Source organism: Semicossyphus pulcher, unplaced genomic scaffold, assembly GCF_022749685.1.
Source record: "Semicossyphus pulcher isolate SPU_LCO1_2020_fin unplaced genomic scaffold, fSemPul1.0.p SCAF_25, whole genome shotgun sequence".
NCBI lineage: Eukaryota > Metazoa > Chordata > Actinopteri > Labriformes > Labridae > Semicossyphus > Semicossyphus pulcher.
The window spans coordinates 1,860,461-1,886,290 of NW_027211699.1; the positions used below are offsets into that span (position 1 = coordinate 1,860,461).

At 41.1% G+C, this 25,830-nt stretch overlaps 3 protein-coding genes across 3 annotated transcripts; 1 reads left to right on the forward strand and 2 right to left on the reverse strand.

Moving 5' to 3' along the window:
• Positions 1-756: 756 nt before the first annotated feature.
• Positions 757-10,269, reverse strand: slc4a1a (solute carrier family 4 member 1a (Diego blood group)). The gene is made up of 21 exons (XM_069675796.1): positions 10,182-10,269; positions 9,176-9,249; positions 8,977-9,032; positions 8,083-8,162; positions 7,948-7,994; positions 7,697-7,862; positions 7,462-7,597; positions 7,289-7,358; positions 7,166-7,208; positions 6,880-7,064; positions 5,550-5,757; positions 5,111-5,314; positions 4,863-5,011; positions 4,577-4,771; positions 4,233-4,478; positions 3,589-3,678; positions 3,225-3,391; positions 2,891-3,132; positions 2,639-2,808; positions 1,730-1,903; positions 757-1,636 (listed from the first exon to the last, which is right to left on the reverse strand). Exons 2-21 carry the CDS (start codon positions 9,200-9,202, stop codon positions 1,580-1,582), a joined length of 2,712 nt encoding a protein of 903 aa, XP_069531897.1. The 5' UTR covers positions 9,203-9,249; positions 10,182-10,269; the 3' UTR covers positions 757-1,579.
• Positions 10,270-14,968: 4,699 nt separating this feature from the next.
• On the reverse strand, positions 14,969-16,866 carry LOC138604181 (migration and invasion enhancer 1-like). Its single transcript, XM_069676047.1, has 4 exons — positions 16,771-16,866; positions 16,444-16,541; positions 16,243-16,319; positions 14,969-15,935 (listed from the first exon to the last, which is right to left on the reverse strand). The coding sequence occupies exons 1-4, from the start codon at positions 16,800-16,802 to the stop codon at positions 15,852-15,854; spliced, it is 291 nt and encodes a 96-aa protein (XP_069532148.1). The 5' UTR covers positions 16,803-16,866; the 3' UTR covers positions 14,969-15,851.
• Positions 16,867-17,390: 524 nt separating this feature from the next.
• LOC138603947 (uncharacterized) lies at positions 17,391-24,856 on the forward strand. The gene is made up of 5 exons (XM_069675728.1): positions 17,391-17,415; positions 18,442-19,128; positions 20,965-21,675; positions 21,776-22,426; positions 24,138-24,856. Exons 1-5 carry the CDS (start codon positions 17,391-17,393, stop codon positions 24,854-24,856), a joined length of 2,793 nt encoding a protein of 930 aa, XP_069531829.1.
• The last annotated feature ends 974 nt before the right edge of the window (positions 24,857-25,830 follow it).

Below are 25,830 nucleotides of genomic sequence, written 5' to 3' on the forward strand. Positions count from 1 at the left end.
TGTGCTGCGTTCCCGTGATGTGGGAAATATTGCTATCAATTTACATGAGCAGGAAAAAACATGGAAATTTGGCAGTGATTGTGTGGAGACAAAACTTATATATATTTTTAAATAATAATAATAATAAAAAATATATTATATATGGTAAATGTGTTACATGTGATGAGAATACATTTGGAATCCAAAGCAAATCTGAGCTCATTTTGAAATGTTCTTTCATTAATCTTATTTTGGTTTGTCAGACTTATTCAAATGTAATTACATTTTAATGAAAGTTGCAGTAATTTAGATAATAAATTATGTTTATAAACCTGCATGCATAAAAAAATGACTTGTAGTAAGAAATTGTAAAAGTTACAAAATTACAATAGGTGGTACACTTCTGTTTAAGTTATTTAGATCATCTTTTTTTTTTTTTATAATAATGTCTTGCATATTTTCTTTCTACCATTTTGGCTGCCCACAGTATCACATAATTTTATGTGTCAATAAAATATGAATGATGTTAATGAATCTTTTCAATTTATTTCTTATCGATACATTTATCAATCACATCTGAAAAAGAAAAGACCTTTGCCTGCTTCAGCAAAAGAAATGTCAAGCTGCTTCATGGAGAAGTTGGAATTTACTTGATAACCTTGAAGGCAGCATGCAGATGAGTGACAGGCGTTTAGCACCAATTGAACACCACTCTCGTCTTAGCTGTGAGTGATATGAAATTTTGTATTTTCCAACTGTTTAAGCAAACCAAACACATTAAAGTTAATTTTTATTTTAAATAAAGTGAAAATCCTAAGCATGTGCAGTGTTTCAATCACTCAAAGACATGTTAGGCCACACAAAAGACATAAGATACATTTACAAATAGAGTTTTCCCAGATTATATCATCAGTGTGAGCTAAAACAATAAAATCGTATTATCCACTATCTACTAACGACTGCTCATCCTATTTCATAACCAAGAAAGCAATTACACGCATGAAAACAAATATAAGTTCATTACACATCATTCTATACATGTTCTAAACAGGTCAACTGAACTGAAAAGACCAAATTGTTCAGTACGCCAAACACAATATGTCAAATGAGGCAAACTAGAGCAACACGTTTCAAAACACAGTTAAGAATAAACAAAGGCTTCTGTATGGGGCAAAGGCTGGTGTGATAATCCCACAAAAATCTGTGCGTGTGAAAAGGTCTCAGTAGATACAAACTTAACTTAAATAGTGAACATCAGACTATAATTGTAACATAACCAGAGCTACATTATGACAGCACTCTTTGGCACTTTGGGGCTATACTGTTTACTGTTATGCACTAAAAGAAAAACCTAAATCATAAATGATATAATCTCACATATTTATCCTGCATTGGAACTTATTATTTATGTAAATAAATGGTCTGAAGTAAGACACAGAAAAAGAGAGAGATGTTGTTGTAGTTCAGGGACACAAAAGCTGATTTGCACACAGAAAAATTGTAAGAATTGTAGATTTTAGAGGTATTTTTCCTTTAAAGACAAATAATTAGAAAGTAGAACAGTGTTCTTCATGGCAGTGTGGAGGGGACTCATTGCAGTCTACACATCATCCCCAGTATCCTCGTCTAACACCACTTTGGCATCATCTGCATCCAGCTGCAACACAAAAACATCCAGTTACGACAGAGAAACCAACATATCACATGACATGCTAGAATTGAGCTTGAGGTGATACAGAGAGGTACTTACACATTTCATCTCCCGGACAGAGAAGAGCGTGCCGGTCAGTAACATGCGCAGAGGGATGGTGAGAATGAGAACGAAAGGCAGTGCCAGAGAGAAGGGACTCATCTTCACTATCCACAGGACAGCCAGGCACACGAGCTGGATCAGAGTGAAGAGGTGCATCCGCATTGTACTCACCTGCACAAATGGCAACAGCATAGAGCGTTAGCAGGGTAATAACGAGCCAAAGACACATGAAATTAAACAGATTGTTAAAAAACATTATAATTTACAGGCTGAAAAACACTGAATTATATGGGTGAATTGGATGTTGTGGATGTAAGGATAAGAAATCAGGCTTATTGGACACAAACCCAGAGGTCTAATGTCTCAGGGGCGTTTGTTTGAAATGACTGTTTACATTTCATGTAGGAAAGTCAGTTCCTCCTCAAACCCCTCAAGCAGACCGTAAAGATGCAAAACAGCCAGAAAGAGACAAAAAAAACACAGAGAGATGCAAAGCGACCTCAGGGACACAAACAAACCTAAAGCATCATCAAAGAGACACAAAATGACCATAGAGAGATATGTAGCGACCACAACAGCTTCAAAAAGACTCAAGAAAGCCACAAAGAGACAAAAAATGCACAAAATGACGACAAAGAGACAAAAACAAACCAGAGAGACAAGCAAAACGACAACAAAGACAGATAAAACAACCACGGAGTTAATTAAAACGACATCAGAGAGACAGAGAAGGACCATAAGGAGAGAAAATTATCGCTAAAAGATGTAAAAGGACCACCGAAAGATCAGAACAAAGATGCAAATCTCTTTAGTTACAGAAGATAGAACTGTAGGACTTAAGGATCTTCCACATTAGAATATATTGATTATTACAAGTTTTGAGCTGTACTTGAAAAGGTTGCATACCTTGGTGGCGTAGGCGTCAGAGGGATGGTACTTCTTTGGTGTAATCAACAGAAGCATCCTGTCCCACATCTGGATTCCGCTCAGAGAGGTGATACCCATGTAGAGGAAGATACCGAACAGGGCTGTCATGGGAATCATCTTCAGAATGGGCTCCATGAAAATGGAAACACCTGGAAGTCGGAGAAAGAGATTATGACAGGAAAATTCTAACGCTGCTGTTTCTGAGTGAGCACTGTAGGTGGCAGCACTTACCAACCAGGATGGCCACAAGCATCCCACTGATCCTCTGCTCCACCACTTTCTCAATCTCTGGTTTTGGGCCCTTGGTCATGACAGTGAGAGAGTTGGCGTGGGTGACAGATCGCACAGTGGCAGCACTCAGCCAGGGCACTCCGAAAATGGAGGAGATGCCCCCCATGGTGACCAGGATGAGCAGATCAAAATGAAAACCGGATCCTTTCACCATCTTCCTCTCAGGTTTGCTCACAATCAGCCTGACAATCCACAAAAACAATGAAAGAACATCTTTAACGTACCAGGAAGTAATTTTGCAGACTGTGGTGGCATTATTTATAGAGTCACTCACGTGGTAATCTGGGACTCCAGGAAGATGAGGATGAAGACGAGCAGTGCTGGTACACAGCAGGCGGCCATCATCCAGATTGGGAAGTCCTTCTTCTCTCCCATGGGGTTAATGAACCAGCCTCTGGCTTTGGGGTTTGACACCTCAACACCTTTTGGCACAACCAGTTTCTACAAGAGGAGAGGATGATATTTAGTCAGCACTGTTTATCACTGACGATTCAAACTTCAGAAAATGAATCCTTGAGTGGTAATTCCCAAGTTTCCTAGCTTTTAAAGTATACAAAGCACTCCTACAATCTAAGGACTCTACTAAGGACTCCTGCAATCATTTAAAGTGACTTAACTCACCACAACACAACACGTACCTGAGTGTAAGCATCCTCAATGCAAATGTCCACAGCAATCATGAAGAAAATAGCAATGGGGACACCGAAATCTCCAATCAGACGACGGAGCTGGTGAGGCAAAGAGCAAACGACACATCATGGTCAACATCACAAAAACAATTTATCATTCAGAGAAGCTCAGAGTGACAGCTACACAATCTTTTCAACATAGACTGCATAAATTAAGTGGAAGCCAATTGGAAAATGCCTTAAATCTGCATTTTTTCGAATGGCAAGCAGGGGGCAAGTCCATTTGTTGCAAAAAGGAAGTCAAATATGTCTTCTTTAATAAAGCTTGGTGTTTATGTTGTAAATTATGGCCCCAATTAGGGTGAAATTAGACGATAAAGCTGGGTAGTCTTATCGGTAGTGCTACCTTGTGATTGACAAATCCCCACCAAGGAAATTAAAAAAAAAAAGTCACTGTTTAGTGGTCAGTTGGGGGGTAAATAAATTTAGTTTAAAACCTGTTTTTGCTAGCCAAAACTAGCATCCCAACTGATATCATAGTTGCTGTGAATTTTGGATCGCCTTGCCCTCCAAACAGTGGTCCACATACCAGTGTGTGACATCAAGGTGGTCCACTACCAGTCCATGTTTATAACACAGAAAGATGATCTTACCGGGCCGGGGAAGTAATGACCATTCTTGAAATGCCGGAGGAAGTACGCAATGAAGAAGCAACCAAACATCAGGCACATGGAAAGCAGGGCGGTGTTGGGGTAGGGCCGTTCAAGCTCCAGCTCATGAACGGTTATGTTGCCATCTGGATGGAACTCCTTGTGCTCCTTAATGACTGGGTGGAAGGGGTTGTCCATTGTGTCATTGAGATGTTCGTAGTTCAGGATCAGAGGGTGGGCTTGGAAGATCTGAGCAGAGGAGAAAAGAAGTCAGGGGAGAGATAACAAACAAGATATGTACAGTGGTGTCTAAATGTGAAATGGATGATGAGATGAGGTGAGGAAACCTTGATGAGCTTATTGAAGGTCTCATAGATGAAGATGAGCGAAATGAGGATGGAGAAGATTTCCTGAGTGAAGCGGGAGATGAATCTGACCAGGAAGCTGCCTTCCACGGCAACGATGATGACCACGATCACTATCAGCCACATCCCCACCCAGATACGCCCCACAATGTACTCAATGCCCTGGGACTTGCAGAACTACAGTAGTATGGAATGAATAAAGAAAAATAGGTGTTAAGAAGCATCTAAAGATTAATGTAGGAGTTTGAACATCTTATATTGTACGCACAGCGAAAAAGGCTTCCTCAAACACCAGCAGCGGTCCCGAGAAGCCGATGATGAGGACCGGCTGGGCGGCAATGAGACAGAAGATGACACCCTGGATGCTGGTGGAGATCATAAGCTCTGACACGCCCATCATTTTCTCTGTTTTGTCAGCTTAGGTTAGAAGAAGAGAGTTATTAATCACATCAGAGGTTGATAAACTGCTGCGAATTAAATGAGACGCATCTGTCTATCTGAAAAGTTTCTTTTTACCCAGAAGCCCTCCAAAAGTGATGGCTGGGGACAGGGCAGCGAAGTAGATGAAGATGACGGCAGCGAGGACCTGAGGGTTAAGAGCGTCTGTGTAGTCGCTGAGGTAGACGCGGTAACGCCGCTTCAGGTCCTTCACCATGCCACCAAAAGGATAGCCTGTGCGGGCCAGAGGGTCCTCACGCGGCTCCTCTGGACCTTTGTCAACTGGAAAATCACACAAATGAAACTTTAATATCGACATTAATGTGGATTACAGTAAAATCTAGCTTTTTCCTTTTGCTTTTAAGATGAGATTGTAACTTTTTGTTTCAGTGAAAGCTGTTAATTTAGGGCACATTTAAAGTGAGAGACTGAAACTTGAAATTTAACGGAATAGTTTGACATTTTGTTCTTATTTGCTTCCAGGCATAGAAGTTCAAGAGAAAATTACTCTTCTAACCTTGGACCCTGGCACCAAAGGCAAGACGGCTGTCGCAGGGACGGAATCTGTCACGCAGCATCTTCTGCTGGAAGTCGATGACTGGCTCCAGCATTCCCTTGTCTTGGATCTCAGTGGGAGGGATCACAATGCTGCAGTCCATGAAGTCGGCGATGGCATTGGTCAGATCTTTTTCAGTCTGCGCTAAGAAGGCCTCCAGACAGAACACCTGTATATGCGGAGATAAAGAAAAGTTAAAAAAAAAAAAAAAAAGCATTTACAAAAGGTAGGTTACTTTTTATTGGTGGGATTGACCATATTCACACAGCAGCTTTCCCCTTATGGCACGCTCAGGGTGGGAAGCTCGGATGCTGTATTAACTGCTGTGTTCCAGGTTTGCACACCATAAATATAGGGAATCTGACAAAATGTCAAAAATTCATCACTTCCTGATTGATCAGAAACTGACAAAACAATGCATAGTGAAAATCTGGAGGGAAGTTGAAACAACATAGATATTAGGTATCATTAGACAACAGCTAATGTTAGCATTCAACCAATTCCTTGCTAAAATTACTGTATGACAGTGTTACATGTTCAAGTGTTAAAGAAAAGGCTTAAACTCCTAGCCTATGGTAACGTTAGCTAGCTACTTTTTATGTTAGCTAGAGAAGCGCCTTTCTTTTTATGTTGTGTAATACTTTTAAACAGTAACGTTAGCTAGAAATTAGTTGAATGCTATATTGGACAAAAGCTAACATTACCATTCCACCACTTCCTAGCTAACATTACTTTGTAACAGTGTCACATTATACAATGCAAAAGGTGTAAATTATTAGCTTACAATAAGGTTAGCGAGCTAGTTTTAATGTTAGTTCAGAAAGGACGCCTTTCCTAATGTACTGTGTTACACTTTTAAACAGTAATGTTAGCTAGATATTAGTTAGCATTAGCATTCCACCACTTTGTAACAGTGTTACATTATACAATAGAAAAGGCGAAAATGAGTAGCTTACTAAAAGTAAGTAAGTAGCTCTTAGTTAGCTAAGTAATGTTAACCAGGGATTGGTTCAATGCTAACGTTAGCTGTTGTTACTTAGGTGTCGGTACTCAATGACTCATTTAGTATGTACTTTTCACTACCAATTATCTTTTCAGTTGCTGAGTAGCTGTAAAATTAATTTATTAGATTAGATAAATGTATTTAATCTACAACCTGCTACAAAGCACTAAAACATTCAGAACTTGAGCTTCCAACCCTGAGAGTGACTTCAGAGGAAAAATGGGCACCCTGTGAATATCATCAATGGTGTGGTGTCATTCTTGGAGCTGCATTTCTCTTCACTCTTACCCAGTCGGCCATCAGAGCACCCATGGCGCGGCCACTTTCGCTGTAGTCTATATTGCCCTGGCTGGGGCCCACCAGCACAAAGACGAAGCGAACAGGGACAGGAGACTCCAGGGAAGATTCCATCACCACAGAGTCTCTGAGCCTGACAAAGGCCACCACTGGTTTCTGCAGTTCGTCCACGACACCTGTGGAAAACACCCTCGTTTTTTTTATCTGCTTCAGAACCAAAACCTTGAACCACATACTAAGGGCCTCTGAATAAGATAAATATACGATGAATGTGTACCTGAGAGGACAATTGAGGCCTCCATGTTGTCAGAGCTGTCTCTCTGCAAAAAACAACAGGTGCAGCATTACAGTAAATGTAAAGGGATTAAAAGGATAAAAATTGAAAGAACCAAATGAATACCTTCTTGGTCACTGAAAAGGTCTGCATCTCAATGTCTCCAGAGGCGGTTACAGCAGGTTCCCCAGACTGACTAAAAGGACAGATTAACAGAGTATAAAGTGAATGACGCAAACATTTTTATGGCTCACCATCTTGCAGAAAGAAAAAGGGAATTAGTGGGTTGCGTGGGTTACCTGCGTCTCATGAGGAGAGCTCTCAGCAGCCCTTCCCGATCACTGCCGCGGATCTCACCCTTGTTCAAGAGCTCGTCTGCCACCCGCTCGGCCACAGCAGACAGACTGCTGGCATTCAGGTCGAAGATGACGGCACCTGAGAACATTTGAGTTGCTTTTAACTGGTCATCAAACTAAAAGGAGTTTACTGTAACATATAAACTTATATTGGTGTATTTTGAGGTTCCAAAGTCACCTGTGCTCATGGTCTTGCGGAGCTGGATCAGGCTCTTGAAGGTGAGATAGGAGACATGAGAGGCACCCCATTTTCCTGTAGCGGGGTTCAAATTCTCCTCGTAGCCCACCCAGCGGCTGGTCTCCTGCCAGGTGCTGCCCTGCAGCTCATTCAGCTCCACATAGGCCTGTGGTAAAGCAATGTTATGACACCATTAAATATTATTGGTTGATATAAATTGGCTTTTATATCCCATAAGTGTTTCTACTAACCTGAGCGTCCCCTCTCGTGGTGGCATTTGTGTTCAGGTTCAGATAAGCTGAATTAAAGAGACAGAAAAGTCACTTTTGCACAGGTACAAAATAATCAAACCAACAACAGCATCCTGGCCTGTGAGAGAGACATACCCTCTGGATTACTGGGGATGACGACAATCTCCTCCTCCTTCCTCACAAGGTCAAAGATGTCACTTTGGTCCGGTGGTGCCCTGGTGGAAAAAACAGCCTTTAAGTGTAGATAGCACTTGGCTTAAGGTCCACCAAGAAGAGCCCGGTCAAGTTCTCCAGACCCTTTAAATTCAACCAGTTGTGCTATTCTGTCCTTGGCCACAAGAGGGCAACATTCCTCAATCTATATTTGTATCATTGACTGTTTGGACTTGTGGGGATTCATGGCCTGAGAAAACACCTCCCTTCGAGGTGATTGGCTAAGCCTTATCTTATTCACACCCCTATTGCTGCTTTTACATCATTGTGACGTTATTTACAACTTTCTGAATCAGATGCAAGTTGCTGTGAATGTTGAATTTTTCTGACAGTAAGCCAATCAATTTGTATAATTTAAGGTAGCTATATCCTGATTTTTAAACCTGGATTCATTTGGTTGTTCTTTGCAACAGTTGACACACTCAACAGAACCATGACATTAGATTTAATTCAAATTTTTAATAAGTAAGTCTAAATAAGTCTAATAATCAGTCTCCTTTTATCTCAGATTTGGACTCCACCAACTCCTGAGGGAGATATCTCTTTTAATCTGCCATGATGTTGAAAGGCTCGTCTGCTGAGTGGTGTATATCAGTATCAACAGCATTTGCAGCTGAAAATATGAACACTAAAGATACGGTCCTTAAAACCCGATAAAAAGCTTGGAACTGTTGAAGTTTAGAGCATTGTTGTAGCATGGTGCATTTACACAGGAGGCAAGTGCAATCAATACATTCTATTACAGTCCAAGGCTTAATACTGCACTGTTTATAGTGCTGCTGAAACAGAGAGGCCTAAACGAGAGGGAGGACTCACAATCTCACTGGAGAGGGGAAGGCCGAGTCATTTTCTTCATAGGACATTTCACTGCCCTAGACAGGAGGAAGTTAAAAAGAGCAGAATCAGAGCAGAAAATCATTCAAACTTATCTGTGAAACTTCAATATGCATATATGTATTGTAGGATATTTGTAACGGTAAATTCCATCTTCATGTTGAAGGAAAAGAAGACCAACCTCCTCAAAACTGAAATTGTTTTCCATTGGTGCTGTTGTCTGTCCTTCAAGTCTCAGCTACTTTTATGCATTCCCTTAAACAGATGATTGAAAGTATTAAAAAACGAGTATCTAACAATCACATGAGACACAGCATATTAGAAGATGCAGTAAATGTGTAAATGTAATATATTCTTGTGACACAGCAGTACTATATCTCTGTAGTCAACTTAGGGCCTGATTTGAAGCGTTTTTGATGTAGCCTTGATAAAGATACCGCCCTCTGCAGAGCCGCAGCTCAGGACAGATAATCAATTAGCCGTTGAGGATATGAGCTACGATATAGTTTGAAAAGAAGCCGTCCATGAAGAGCCTTATCTTTGGGGTTACACCCTTCTCTTCAGAAACAGTGCAGTGAAAACTGTCAATGCAACCACTGTCACATCAAGCAATGTTTAAATATACAAAAAATTATCTTAGAAGTTAACATACATTTTTCAGTGGATTGCATTTTAAATTCACAAACAACTGAACAGGTTTGAAACCTATTTTTTTCTTAGCAGTTAGCCTGTTAATAAGTTAATAAGGTCATGTGACGTCTGTCGAAAGCACAAACTTGACGCATGTGAGAAACAAGCTACATATATGAGCAGTATATTGAGGCAATGTCTTTTAATGGTAACAATCCATCATCCTGTAATACTGTCAAAATACTGATATTTCAGCACAGAGCTGTTTTTTTTTTTCTAAATGTGCAACAAATGACCACCACTGACTATTCCTTGTGAAAGATGAAAACTACACTCGACTTTGATCTTAAAGAGTCACAAATGCTTTATCCTTTTCAGAAAATAATTTCAGCTAAAAGAAAATCATTTGAACTGAACTCCCGCCTTTATCTTACACGGCGAAAAGGAAATGCTCCTCTCATATCAGGGTACATTAAGGTATCCATCCTGTTTCACCTCTAACTTTTAGTGCCAAAAAGTAGTGCCTGACCCCTGTCCAGAGAAGGCCACACCCTTACCTGCATGCAGGTACTCCCACCTGGTCTCCAGCACTGGAAACAGGACGATCTCTGCTCTGTCAGCCTGGGCGAGCCCGATGATAAAGTGACACAGGACAAACGGAGAAAGCAATTACAGAGAGAGAGAACGAGAGGATCTGGGAACACCCATCCAAAACTACGTCGACCCTAAGATGCACTGTACCCCTCAACCCCCCTGGTTGCTGAGCAACCTGCTGGAGGGGTGGGGGAGATAAGGCCTCTGTTACAGCAGGCAGCCCTATCGGACAGGGACACCTTGAGGCAGGGATATCCCAACCCAGCCCGCCCTCCCAGCATGAACCAGGTCCAACCCGGATGGGGTTAGTAAGCGGAACCTGCAGGCCTGAACCCAACCTGACAGAGGAGCACACAGGGGGGAAAGAGGGTCGGAAAAGGGGGCAACATATATAATCAGGGGGAGAGCATCTTAGTACGTCATCTTGTTTACGTGTTGCGGATTCCCCGTCGGTGGGGGGGGGGTTCCTTTGCGCTTGATCATCTTGGTGAAAGATAAACACATTAAACTCAACTTGTGTCAATACGGCCCACTTGGTTTGCTTCTTGCGCATGTGACATGGTGGTGACGGGGGTCAGAGATCTTCGGCAGCTCACAGGGGGTCAGAGCTGAAAAACATCAGAGAATGACACAGATTATTGCAACAACATAAGTTAGCCAAGGGAAAACCAAAAGTGAGGTCAGTCTTGTCAAGCCATACCCACCAGTACTAATGAGGCATTGGTGCTTTGGCAGTGATCAGTAATGAACTGTACCCACCCATACTCACTTATTTGTTGCTTAGATATTCTGAAATTCAAGCTAAGCCTATCAGCTGGGGTGAACTTCAAACAATGGTCATTGGCACTTTTTATACTGCAGCTGGTTTTCCCAGTATTTGTCAAGAGAAGTCAAAGAGTAATGCTACCGCTATGCTAGCAGCTCTTATAGGTTGCATTTATAGACTATCACTCCGGGCATTTTCGGCTAAAACGCCTAGAAAAAGCATTGAAAAAGTAAATAAAGGTCTGTTTTTGAATCACTTGGGGTACATGCATGGGTTTGCAGAATCACTGTCAGTGCTACTGGCATTGAGTTATTTAATTTGGAACAACACAGAAATTTGACATTTTTATTGTCGCCTGAATTTTTCTTTGCAAAAAAAGCCTGAGAGGATCACACTTACAGGTATGACCTGGAAAACACCATAGGGCCCTAGCAAAAGTTGTAAACTTGTCTCAGTCCAAAGTAGATAAGAATAACACAAAAAATTAATGTGTTTACAGCTGTTTTTCTAAAGGTTGGTCCATGCGTTTCCAAAATGGACCACTTGGAGACTCCAAAGGACCCATGCTAACCAAGGCCACATACTGAGGATAAAATGACTATAACTTTTGAATGCTTCAAGCTACAGACATGGTTCAGGGCTCTAATGAAAGGTGACACTTAGAGGTACCATATCCCATATCCAGATTCACTGTCAGTACTTCTGACACAGAACTATTGAAGCATAAACAACTTTTTAGTGCACTTTTATCCTTTTGAAACTAAACTTGTGCATATAAAAGAGTCAAAACAAGTGCTAGATGGAAAAAAAAAAAAGTTTATATAAAAAGTAACACACAGAAAACTATTTACATATCTACATGCACACACATGTACACATCTATTTATAAAATCAACTTTTTACAGGTCCTTGGTAACGTCATTATAACAGCCCCCCACTAGCCCCCCTCCTCTGTATGCAAATTCCCCGCCTGTTGACAACATGGCAGCCATTAGAACAGTCAGAGCGAGATTAAAGCACAACGGCACGTCCTAGGACGAGCACTTTACTGGCGTCTTTGCATGACACTGCCTGCACTTCAGCCGACAAAACGCATTCGTAACTCAAACTAAGGCTTATTTATGTAATAATATACAGTAATATATGTTATATTACACACACAAACACCTGCAGGTCAGCAGACGCACAGGGAAAACACACGGGAAAGCGATCGACAAAATGCGCATTCATAACTCTAAATAAGGGTTATTTATTTATAAATATAAAGTAATATAAATATATATGTGTAAGTTATACAATATAATCATTACTTTGAGGGGTCTACAGTCCAAAACAACGGCTCTAAGATGGGTTTACGCACCTACTGTTCAGAATTTCATTGGCTTTCAGCTGTTGTCAATCAAACTTTGTTCGGTTGCATTTGGCCGGCTCTGCCTTCAGTCAAAGAGGAACAGGCACCTTCCTTCAACGCCGACTCTCATTGGCTACTGTAAGCTGAGAATCAGTAATGGAAGCTCCTATTGGTTCAAAGAAGACCTCTATAGAACGCTAAGAAACGCTTAGTAATTGTTTGTTTATGTATTGTTGGCATTAATTGCACCTGCTGTGGTGATTGGATCTTTTAATGGTTTATATCAATAGAATCTTGAGAATCTTAGCTTTCTAACGTAGTGACACATGAGTGACAACATAAAGAAAGCATCGTAGCAGATATGCAAATGTTGCAGTGATCGCCATGACGGCCCGCCGGCGGGCCGTAGAGTGGTAAGAGGCTACGCTTAATGCTAGCATGCTTTTTTTTACACTGATTTTAGGTGCATAGTAGCATTAATGACAGAGTGGGCTGATAGGGGGATTCAATTCATTTTGCAGGTTGTTTTTTTTCCAACAATCAAAGTACTGGACAAATATAAGGGGGCATAAATGTCCTTACCAAAATGTCCCCATCCTATAGGAGTTGTAATGTTTTGATAAAAAACAAAAACCTCATGATCCACATCCACCCTAACCCCATCGTAACACTTAACCTCACAGTGGAAATACAAACATACTGTAGTTTTCACAGTGAGAGACACAGTGGGCCCCCAGCTAAAGACACTGTGGCACAGGCCTGTTATCACCAGTAATGAAAGCTATCTGTTGTGTCCATGCGTCACACCGTGCAGCACGCAGACACTCCCAGTCTGCATAGGGACATTTTCATTTGGACATCATTGCTAACCCAGTATTCAAGAAGATTTGTGTAATGTAAATGACAAAAATCATTCTTTTCACACTGCTAAAAAATGTGTGAAATACCAAACAATATAATGTGTAAGGAAGCTAAAAAAAAATCATAAACGTAAATCACCTTTAACATTATTACCCGGCATGTTGATGAAATGTGACTTGGACATTATAACCATAAGAAACAAAGACTGCCTATGTCCACTGACTTTAGTATACATACAGCTGTATCTGTGATGCTGTTTGTGGGCTCTGCACATGAGCACTAAGGCAGCACAGAGAGGCTCTATCAGCGTTTGAACAAGGAGTTCATGTGTGATTATCACTGAGAGCCAGAGGCTGCGCCAAAGACCCACCTAGTCACAGAGTATAACACTGAATTACACAACCTATAACATATGAACAAGTAGTAAATGCAGTGTGGAGGCATTGAGACAACACTTGCAGTATTGCAGTTATTGTCAGAATACTAATAAACGTTTATTTTGGTTTTCATCATTTCAAAGATGATGTGATTTTTTTATTTTCTAAATCTAATTTTTGCTTACTGACTCTCCATCTACATATGACACACACCCTCGTCTTTATGTCGTCAGATTGTTTTAAACTTTTGTCTTTGCCACAACTTCAGTTGTTAATAATGCTCGACAGGGCTGCAACAATTAGTCCAATAATTGATTAGCTGATGGACAGGAAATAATCAGGAAATATTTGCTATAAATTATATACCTTTCAAGTAATTTTCAAAATAAAAGTTGTAGAAAAAGCTCTTTTTAAAATCTTGTTTTAAATTAACATTAGACTTGTGTTGGACACCAGAAGACATTTAAAATGTCATTATTTTCTAACATTTTTTTTTGATTAATCCAGAAAAAAATTATCAAATTAATCTAAAAATATGTGTTAGTTGCAGCCGTTATGTTAGTGGCTGGGTCGCAAGGGCGTTTGAATAACCTCACAAAAAAAAAAAGAAGTCCTTATTTGCTGTTGACATTATCAGGGTAATAAGGAAATAAAGCATTTCTAATTCTGAAATAAATTTGTAATGGAACAAATTGTGAAAACAACCCTCCAGGGTTGTGACAGTTTTTCACATCACTTTTACTTGTGTCTTCTCTTCATGCATTTCACTTCAGTAACAAAGGATCTTCTTTTTTGAGCAATGGGACGCCGGAGGCCAAATACAGAACATGACAGTCTTTGTTGATCTGGCGCCCCTTAGTGTAACCAACGTGGAAATAATTTTAAAGAGATTTTAAACAAATAAGATTTAATTCATAAAATTTAAGAAAATATTACAACACTGGAAATGTAAGTTTCACTTTAATCATCCCTTCTCTTGTCTGTAATGTCATCTGTCGCTTTTTCTCTCTCTCTCTCTGCAGGTGCAAAAAGGACCTTAAGTATTAAAATAGCACCGATGGTTATCTTCACTGTGGATCAGCTAAAGCGACTGTTGCCATCAAGGTTCGTTGTTACAAGAAACCTGTTGAACTTGTGCTGTAAAATTAATTGGCAGTTGCTGGACAACATTAACAGATCAACCACGGATGCCTCCCGCAGGAGCAGCCCTTTGTTAAAACTGCACAGTCACCACCACACCCTGTTGGTGTGCTTAGGTCTGTCAGAACTCAGACATGTATAACCGCACAGAGATAACAAATGGAGCGCTCACATTTTAACTCTTTTGTGTCCGTATAAAATCATGCAGCAGGTCCGTACAGTCGGTTAAAACTCAGAAACGACAAACAGCAGAACTTAAACAAGATGTACCTTTATTTAAAGTTTACAGTTTTGTGAGGAAACCGTGCAAGATGGTTGGTGGAAAATGAGCTGACATCTAACTAGTGTGAGCTGACAGACCAGTGGGTGGTGGTCTTCAGAAGCACTTCCGATGATCACTCTTAAACCAGTCCAGTTTCAATTGCAGAAAACCTTTAATCATTTTAATGTTTAAACATATACCAATTTGATAGGTAAAAAACTATTGCAAGGTTAATTTCATATTCCGCTTAATACTTGACAATGCTTCACTGTCCACAACCTGCAGTGTAATGGGAGTTTCTAAAAACTCAAATAAAAAGGTTGAGAATTTTTCGGCATAGATGCACAGAGGCAGCAACATAGTGTCCCTTTATGATTCAAAAGAATGTGCAACTACTTTGCAATGTCCTTGAATGCAAAAGAAACTGAAAACAGAATGTCCAATAAAGAACCAAAAAAAAACATTAACTAGGCAGTAAGAGAATTCTAGGCAATGAGGTTGTAGGAGAATTAAAGCGAGCTCCTTGAAAAACCCCTCTGCAACATCTTCTCCCAGTCTCAGTTCCTACAAAGAAGGAAGCTCCTAGAATGGATTCATCATACTATAACCTTTACGTTTTAGGCAACAGTAATCATTAACAGCCGGGAGCACCACAATGAGAACAGAGAGGGGAGCTAGAAGGCAGAAAAGAGCTTAATGATCTGCATCAAAGAATGCAGCTAGTCGTCATTTTGTATCTCTGTCGTGGTTGTGCAAACAGTGTTTGCTATCGCTGCCCATTTCAAAAGGGTGGAGGTAGACCAGAGGTGGTGTTGGCAGTGTTAAGTTGCACTGGCCTGTGTTGATGCTGCTGATGGTAAAGCAGGACAGAGGGATTTACAAGATGACGCATGGTGGGCGGCTTTTAGAGATCTTCTGCACTGGTTTCCCGTCAATGGCGTTCTCCACTACAGTCCTGATCTGTGGTATGAAAGAAATGCACAAAGCAAACACTTTTTCATACAGATCCTTTCAAAAAGTAGTCAGAGTGAGTTATAGGACAAAAGTAAATTAATTAACAATACAAACAAATACAGCTAGAGGGGAAATGAGCTACATATGAGAAAGAGTACTATGTGTACTTGAATACATAAATAGAATTTTAAGAGGTATTTAAATGGGGATAAAGAGCTTTCCAGCCTCCGAAATGTAGTTACAGAGACTGTAAATATTGTTATTTGCATTTAATAGACAGTGTTTTAGTGTTTGAAGCCTGTATGTGACTCACGTCATCGTCATATGGGAAGCCACCCAACTCGAGCTTGGAGAAGACCAGTTGCTCGTTTATTTGAATCTCAAAGCTCCCTGCAAAATATAAAAAAAACAAGATAACTTAATTATTTCCATGGTCCCAATAAACATCAGATTAAAAAGTAATAAACTGGGTGGCGGTTTAAATCAACGCTCTCTCAGCTGTTACAGTACGTACCTTGTCTTCCCACAAAGCCTGACACTTCCGCTTCAGGAAACTCATCCTTGACAGCCTTGGCGAGTCCCTGATAGCGGGGTTCGTACCCTCATCCTCCACTGCATGGACATAATATATGCATTTATTTAAACCGTTAGCAGGTTACATGTTACCACTAGTCCAGCCACTAAGTTAGCTAAGCTGTGAGCTAACGATGCTAACGTTAGCTAAACAACAATAATAACAGTCTTTCAACTTTGTTTTAATCGACAGAAAAACACACAAACTTGTACAGGTTTGCTAGAAACGTAGAAAAGAGAAAGCGAGTAGGATTAAATGTGTAACTACCAGTATTCGACTCTCACTGTGACGACCCCCATCGTAGTGTTGGTTGATGTTCCTCCTGTGCAGTCAGCAGCACGAGCTAGCTCTGCTTGATTTAGTGCGTGCGCTGGTTTTGTAACATTGGGAAGCGGAGAGGGGCGGAGTCTCAATGACAAGACAGGCGTGAAGACAGCTGGAATTAATCAGACACGGAAGCAAAACCAAAGCAAATTTGTTTACAACATGAAGGAAGAAACGTTGTGACTTGAGAAACAGAGATTTTTAATGTGCATTTCTTCATTAATGGAATGTAAGTAAGTATTTTTACCTAAGTAGACTACAGTGGCCTTGGCTACTTGTACTTAAGTAAATACTCCCTCCACAGGTAAATAATAGATACTGCACACAGTCTCATGTTTCTCTTAATAGCGGACTGTGGACCTGCTGCTGAGAGGTGTGGTTCTTTCTATTCCCTGCACGTCAGTGTGATTACTCATTACAGACAACCTTCAGACTCATAAACACATAAAACACAAACTTCTCTTATCAATCTTTGTCCACATTTTTCACAAAGAACGCTGAAACACGGACGTAGACATGTGAATGAAACATGTTAAAATCTACCTGCTTATAGAGAATGTGAGATGGCAACCAGCGAGACGTCAGTGTGTAAGTTTTGATCCTTGATAACTCTTTATGACTGCATTACATCCAGGATTATGTCTGGATCTTTACATTTTAAAGTATTGCGACAAAATCTTTCTACCTTGTAATTATTATGTATCGGCAGTTTCGGTGTTTTTAATTTAAATATTTTAAATTCACTTTAAGAGAACATTTTCATTTTCATCGCAAACTTTAAACTTTGTGCGTTTTAATTTCCAGCCATCGAGCTTGTTGCTTTATATAATAGTCAAACCAGTCTTCTTAAGCGTCAAATGATTCAAGGTAGAAGGCTCAAAGCTAGTATTATACTTTGTTCAGTTTATGATATCAGCAGAGAAGACAAAACACAATAAGATCTATGTACTTTTTTTGGACTTTTATGTTATTTTAGGGCCTTATGCACATTTTTATTGCTCAGACTAGCAACAGTTAATCTGCCGCTTAATTTCTCTCTTTCTCTCTGAACATTGATGTTCTTGTTTTGTCTGCATAACAGCCCAAAAAATGAATTAGTATTCAATCTATCACTATAAAAGACAATAAAAACAGTGTACACTTTTATTCCAGAACATACATGCCCTTTTTTAAAAGAGGCACAGTATATACAAATCAACATTAAAACAGACCTAACTGACTCAGTTGCATGATACATAATGTATAATCATTAAAACATGCTGAATTGTAGTAAAAAAGCATTTACAATACAGTTAGAAAACAATATAAGAGGACAAAGTCCACCTGGCAGATGATACAGATACAGTAAGAGAACAGTCATTTTAAGGTGGATAAGAATAGCATATGTGTTGACATTGTTGGTTCTTTGTGAGCCATTACACTGAAATGAATAATATGAGTTGCATGTCTCTGTTTGCACTGGGTTTGAAGTTGATTAAAGCAGAGGAGGAGCAGCTTAAGTGAGATATAAATGCATTTTCTATTTCTCAATCCATTTGGACAATAAATGAGCGTTAACTCAATATAGCATTGTAATCAACCCTTCTAAACTTTCCCATGTCTCCTCTCTGCCAGGGGACGGCCGGTGTCCATCACAGTTAAACGTCGTCCTTCTCGGTGGTAGAAACTGCGGAAAGAGCTCCGTGGGGAACTTAATCCTGGGCCATGAGGAGTTTGTCACCAAAGAGAGGACCTCATGCTCCCGCAGGGTGGGTGTGGTGGGGGGACGGTGGCTCACGGTGGTGGACACCCCCGGCTGGTGGTGCGACTTCAGCGCTCGGGACACATCTGAGCTGGTGAAGAGGGAGATTGTCAGCAGCATGTCTCTGTGCTCACCAGGCCCTCATGTGTTTCTAATCATACTTAAGGCGAGTTCGGCCTTCTCTGAGAGGCGTCGCAGGGCCGTGGAGGAGCACGTGGGCCTGCTGGGCGAGAGCGTGTGGGGTCACTGCATGGTGGTCTTCACCTGCGCTGAAAGGTCTGAGCACACAGAAGCAGCAGAGCTCGTACAGGCGGGGGGACACGCCCTCAAATGGCTCAGTGACAAGTGCAGTCAGAGGTGCTACAGTGTGATCTTAAACGATGATGCTGAAGCCCCCAAAATGCTGGAGAAGATGCAGAAATGTGTCGCAGAAAATGGGAACAGAGTGTTTGAAATGCAGGAAGATGTTTTACAGGCGGCTGCAGAGGAGAGGAGGAGAGTGGAGGAGAGGGCTCAGCAGAGGTTCATCAGAGTGAAGAAGCAGAGATCTCTCATGAGAGGTGAGTTATGTGTGAAATGATTTTTTATTTTGGCTGGAAACTACACCACCATGCTTTTGCAGACTTTAAAGAGACATTCTGGTAATCGGGTTTACAGTTGGGGAAGTTTGAGGTGACGTTTCGATGCAGATTCCAGAATCAGCGTTACTGATTTTGTAATTATTTTGTTGCTTCGAGATAACAAGAAAACAAGTATTATTTTTTAGCATGAATCTGAAGTTCCTCGCCAGCAGTCAAAGATGGTGTCCTAACATCTGTAGAATATCATTTTAGTGGAAAATATCAGATAAAGGAGTTGGATCAATTTGATAATTGTTCAGTTATGAATCCTACCTGACAGTAATGACAGGGATCTTGAAGGCTAAAATCAAGTTTGATCAATTAAATAAGACTCTATTTTTAGAGTTCTTAATAAATATCCTCTGATCTTGAAAAACAAAAGTGTTTTTTGTCATTAATTATTTTATTATATCAAGAAATCTGCCATTTTTTAGCGTTATCTCATGATATCAAAGCTTTTTTTCTAAAGATAACAAACAAAACACACAATATAACAGCAATATAAAAAGTATCACAAGCAAAGCCACTCGTGGCTTCCATATTGTGAAGAGTTGAGCGTTTTGCTTCAATAAGCTGGACGTTATGCTTTCTATAGAACAGCCAATTTTTTTAGCAGTCGCAATGCAAGACATGTGCTGTGTTCGAGATGCCATACTATACTAGCAGTACGTACTGATTTGGTCAAAATGTAGTATGCAGTATGCAAACAAAAGCAAGACATACAGAAAGCCAAAAATGCCAGTATGCATTGGACCAGTCTACCTCGCCTACTGTATCCCACAATGCAAAGCGCTGGAACGTCACAGCGGCAGTTGAAATGACGACAGCTACTGTTTACTTCCGCTTGGCGTAGCATACTGCAAAATGTATTTTAAGGCTCCTCCATACTACATACTACCACCAAACACAGTATGCCATATATAGTACATAGTATGTAGTATATAGCACAGTATTTCAAACACAGCCACCCTCTCTAGTACAGTCAAAGGGAGGGGGGTGGTGATGGAACCCTCACTTATGGTACGCACTAACATTCGTAACATGAATGAATGAATGATGTCTAAACACAAAGGCATCAACAAACACACTGTAACACAACTTAAGTATAAGCTTGGCATATTCACTCTATTCCTTAACAATATCAACAAGAACATTTGTTCTCCGCCCCAGTTGATGCTGGGAAAACACCGGAAGTACTCTGGACGCTACAGTATAAAGTTGAAATCTGACTCGTGTTGATACGTGTTGTTACGTGTTGATTTGCGGGCTAAAACTGTACGAACATTGGCTGGCGATATTCTGCATCCATGATATTGTCAGCAAATCCCATGAAAAGGCTACAAACCATCGATGTATTAGTCTGTCTCCCGATACTTCCAAGCCCATTGTACCTGCTGAAAAAAAACCAAATCTTTAAAGCCTGGATTGAAATACATACTTGCATTTTCAAAATAAAGCTAGGTAGCCTTAGAGGTTCAGGTCGGTGGGTCTTGTTATCTTCCAACAGAGCCAGGCTAGCATTTCCCGTTGTTTCCGGTCTTTTGCTTAGCTAAGCTAACTGGCTGCTGGCTGTCGCTTCATATTTTTTATAAAGAAAAAAAAGAGTGGTGTCAGTCTTTTCATCTAACTCTCAAAAACAAAGTAAAATGTTCCAAAATATTGAGCTGTACAAAACCATCTTGACCTGCAAATCATCAAATCCATGCATCCTGGAAAAAGTCCTTGAATAGCAGTCAAAATAAACTCTGCTCTTTCTTTCCGCTTTGAATCTTCCAGAGAGGCTGCGGCCCATTACTGATATCCGGATTGTCCTATTGGGAGCAAAGGGTTCTGGGAAAACGTCGTCACTGAACACAATATTAAGCAGAGAGAACGTCCAACCACAGAGAAGAACAGCCCAGTGCCAGGCTGGAACAGGAGTGGTGTTTGGGAGACAGTTGACTGTGGTGGACACACCAGGCTGGTGGATGAACTACTTCTGTGACGAGACCCCCGTCTTTGATCAGAGGGAGATGGTGCTCAGTTTGTCTCTCTGCCCGCCGGGGCCTCACGTCTTCCTGCTGGTGATCCGTGTGGACAGAGCCTTCACGGAAACCTACAGGAGAGCGGCGCAGGATCACCTCCAGCTGATCGACCAACACGTCTGGAGACGCGTCATGGTGCTGTTCAGTTTCGGGGACTGGCTCGGAGGCACGACTGCCGAGCGGTGCATCGAGAGCGAGGGGGAGCCTCTGCGGTGGCTGGTCGAAAGATGCGACAACAGGTATCATGTTCTGAACAATAAAACCAAAGGGGATGGATTTCAAGTCAGAGAGCTGATTGGGAAGATTGAGGAAATGTTGGCCGGCTGCAGCGACTTCCAGCATTGTGAAATAGAGGGGAGAGTGGTGGAGCAGCTGGAGGGGAGGAGGAGAAGAGAGGAGGAGAGAGCCATGGAGAGACTGAAGAAGAAGGAGAAACAAAAGCAGATTGCGAGGTCTCAGATGGGTGAGTTGGATACAAGAGTCAGTGTGAACTTGTTTTACTTCTTCTTTTTGGAGCAGCATTTGTCGTGTTTCTTAACGATTTTTAAACCTCTTTCCCTCAGAGAAGGTCAGCCGTCTCTCAGAGCTGAGATTGGTGCTTGTCGGTGGCAGGAAAACAGGAAAGAGCTCCTGTGGGAACACCATCCTCAGCAGAGAGAGCTTCCACACGGAAACCACTTCCTGTTCCGAACAACAAGCCAAAATCAACAGCAAGACGGTGGCAGTGCTGGACACACCTGGCTCCTTCCTTGTAACTCCCGACCTTCTTGTGCCATCCTGCGCTATCCTCCTGGTTGTCAATGTGAGCTCCTCTTTCAAAGATACCCACATGGAGGCCGTGGAGAAACAGCTGGAGGCAGGGGGAGGCCAGATGTGGAGCAGAGCTGTGGTCCTGTTCAGCCACGGGGACTGGCTGGGCGACACGAGCATCGAGCAGCGCATCGAGAGCGAAGGAGAACCACTGCGGAGGCTGGTGGAGAAGTGCGGGAACAGATATCACGTCCTGGACAATAAACAGCGAGGGGATGGAGCTCAGGTTAAAGAGCTAATTGAACTGATAGAGGAGATGCTGGCTGAAGAAAGGCTGGCTGCTCTTCATAGAGGCGCCAGTCACATGTGGAAAAGTGTTTCTGCAGCAGGAGAGCAGCAGCAGGAGGCAGTGAAGCTGTGTAAGGGAGATTTAACAAGCTGCAGACATCAGCTGTCACATGACTGTGAGTAAACCTCAGGCACCATTGTTTTTACCAACATTTTGTCACACCAGATATAGACAGTTTAAACTCGACAGTAGTTACCAATCTGAGGAGATGCATGGATGGGAATTACAAAATCATACTTATTTCTCACACATTTCACTTATCTTACCTCCTCTGGAATTGATCACTCACTCACATGGTGGCCATTTTCCTCTGACGTTACACTAGATGGGAAGCTTGAATACTGTTATATGACCAATGTACTACTGTGTTCCAGTTGACAAGTTGTATAAATATAGGAAATTACACACATTATTATAATTTCAAGGCCTATCTCTTGACATTTGGCTGTATTTCAAGGTAAAACAACATTTTTGATTAATCTTTAGCTACCATAAGAAAACAGCTAGCATTAGCATTCAACCTTTGCTTAGCTAACATTACTGTTTTGTAGTGTTTAAAAAGACTGGCTTGGCAAATGGAACTATTACCTAGGAAGTGTCAAGTCAATACACTGTCGGGACATTGTGCTATATTTTTAGGCAAAAAAACATATTTCACAACCCATTAGTTACCATTAGGAAACAGTTACGATTAGCATTCGACTAATTTTAAGCTAAAATTACTGTTTAAGTGCTTTAGTGTTTCAATATCTGATAGCAGATAGGGAAAGCTTGAATTCCTAGCTAACAGTAATATTAGCTAGCAAATGGCAACTGAATATGCAACTGAAAAGACAATTTAGTGAACATCTGGAGGGACATTTGGATACATTTCAAGGTAATAAACATATTTCATAACCCATTAGGTAACGTAAGGAAACAGTCACCATTAGCATTCAACAACTTTTAAGCTAAAATGACTGTTTTATGGTGTTAGAGATAGGAAAAGATAGGAAAACAGCTAACATTAGCATTCCTAGCGAACAGAAATATTAGCTAGCAAGTGGCAAATTAATATGCAACTTAAAAGACAATTGATGGTGAAAATTTGAAGGGACATTGGCTCATATTTCAAGGTAAAGCAACATTTTTGATAACCCTTTAGCAACCTTAAGAAAACAGCAAACATTAGCATTCCTAGCTTATAGTAATATTAGCAAGGGAGTGGCTATGATAACTAGCTTACATAATCATTCAGCCATGTCGTAGCTGATATTACAGTTAGCTATAGAATTTAAGAATTTTCATCATATCTTGAAACATTATAAAGCAGCACGATAAAACTGTAATGTTAGCCAAGAAGTGGCCAACAGCTCGAGAGATTGCCTTTCATGTTTGTCATGGGTTTCAGCCACCTTAGGTTCTAGAAATGAGCAGGTTCAAAATAAAGAACGGTAAGGGTCAAAATCCACAAACGTGCAGCCTATTAAACATTTACTATTCTACTGTTATGTCTGTTTTACTATCTACACACGTGTGCTGTGTCATGCCAATATCAGCTGATTATAGCTATTAATTTATGTATTTATTGGTTTGAAGAGGAAGTGCACACTAATTAACAACATGAATGTGAAATATAGTCCCTGTGCAGATGTAACAGTCATAAGGAATATAAATCAAATTGGTTATTAGGACGCAATCATTCAGAACCACAGAGGAACATGCATCATACAAAACAGCAAACATACCCAAACAGATCTTGTATAGTGAGCTAAGCAGATTTATATGTAAGGAATGGGTGCAGATGTTTTAAAGCTAACATGCTGCTATTATTATTTCCTGTACAGTGACTACATCAGCTTGTCCCACTCCTCAAACATCACCAAACATCCCAGCTTATGGTGATCACATGGTGGCACTACCTGCAGGAAGATCAGGAGCACGGACAGGACTCAGCATCCTGGACAGAGACAGCTTTACGTCCGGTTTGGCCTCTTTACTCTCTGGTAAAGCGGGACAGAGGTGGACTATAAATCTGCCCGTCTGGTTCCCTACTGATGAGCTTCAACTGAGACTGAACGGTGAAAGCAAAGTGCTTTTGTTTTCCTCAAGGCGTCCAAAAATGCTTCTGGCTCTACCTCAAACACAGCGCAGGATGCTTGCAGAGGAAAATGTCTTCAGTGTTAATTCCCTCTGCCATCCTGCACTGAGGGAGCGGACTCTCAGGAGGCCCTCCGAGTCTGGAAGTCTGCAGGCGCTGATCGACCAGTGGGACCACCACAGTAGCGTGGAGGAGCTGGAGGCCTTCATCGACTCCTACTTTGAGATGGTGTGGGAGCAAACCATGGAGTCGTTTCAGGAGCCTGAGCAGGATGCTGCCGTGGAGGAGACGGACAGTGGACAGGAGGAGGTGCTATCATCCATTGACAGGAAGCTCTCTAAGCTGGAGCTGCTTGAGGAGATCAGGGAGGATCTGAGCGAGCTGAGGAAGAGCCTGGAGAACAGCTGGAAGGCCATACAGGAGCTCAGAGTGAAGAGTAAACAAGACGATGATAATGCATGTTGATGCAGGAGCAACAAAGATGGAGTGAATTATTCTTTTATACAGTCAGATTTAATATAAAAGCGTATTTTTTGTCTTGTTAACGTCAATAAACTCTGATCACATGGTCTGAAGCTGTCAAGGTTTGGATTTTAAACAAGAAGGTTGAGGACCCAGATGCAGACTTAGATATGATTTAATAAACAAAAGGCAGAAAATGCAAAAAAAACTAAATCTAAAATCCAACAAAAGACAAAAAAGGAAAATCAAAAGGCAGAGCAAAAAACGTACAACTAAACCAGGGAACAGGTAATCCAAGGGAAATGAGGAGTCAGGGGAAGCGCGAAGAATATCCAGGGTAGAAACACAAGGAACAAAGTACAGGTCACGGATGTAGACTAAACTCCACAGGAAGGACGACGATGAACTGGCACAGAAGGGTAGGAACACAGAGGCCCGATCCCAATCTCCACCCTAAAGCCTAAGCAATGAACACTCACAGACTTTAATGGCGCCAGGCGTGCAGTGCGTGAGTCCGTGAGGGTTTGAGAACTGCATAAAAATGAGGAATGCGACGCACTATCGTGGCATCGCATGTTGCCTGGAAACCAGATGGGCCATTAAATCGAATAAGTAAAAAAGATGACCTGCAGCATGTATTTGTGTGTCTTACAGTGTTTACATATTTTAAGATAAGCTTTATATAACAAACTATCAAAAGTCAGAAAGGCATTCATGTTAATCATTTGCGAATATTTAATTGTTGTCACTAACAGATAAACGTATTTGCGGTTCCCGTCACCGTCCATGCTCGCATTGTTTACATTTCTTATTATTTTTTGGTCAAACTTTCCTGAATCCTACTTCAATGTACGAACATTTGTTTACATTTAGTGGGGGGCTGGACAATCACGTTTGTATACGTCACCAAGTTCGCTATGTACCCTGGGTAAGTCCCTCAGGAAAGTCTGCAGATATGCATCAGAGCCCTCACACAC

Excerpts from the sequence above, each read along its gene's own strand:
- slc4a1a (XM_069675796.1), bottom strand. The coding sequence starts at position 9,202 with ATGGAAAACAATTTCAGTTTTGAGGAG. Across the intron at positions 5,012-5,110 it reads CACTTTTGGAGGGCTTCTGG|CTGACAAAACAGAGAAAATG; the intron begins GTAAAAAGAAAC and ends TTCTAACCTAAG. Across the intron at positions 1,904-2,638 it reads CTGACGCCTACGCCACCAAG|GTGAGTACAATGCGGATGCA; the intron begins GTATGCAACCTT and ends CCATTTGTGCAG.
- LOC138603947 (XM_069675728.1), top strand. The coding sequence starts at position 17,391 with ATGGCAACCAGCGAGACGTCAGTGT. Across the intron at positions 17,416-18,441 it reads AACCAGCGAGACGTCAGTGT|GGGACGGCCGGTGTCCATCA; the intron begins GTAAGTTTTGAT and ends CCTCTCTGCCAG. Across the intron at positions 19,129-20,964 it reads GCAGAGATCTCTCATGAGAG|AGAGGCTGCGGCCCATTACT; the intron begins GTGAGTTATGTG and ends TGAATCTTCCAG.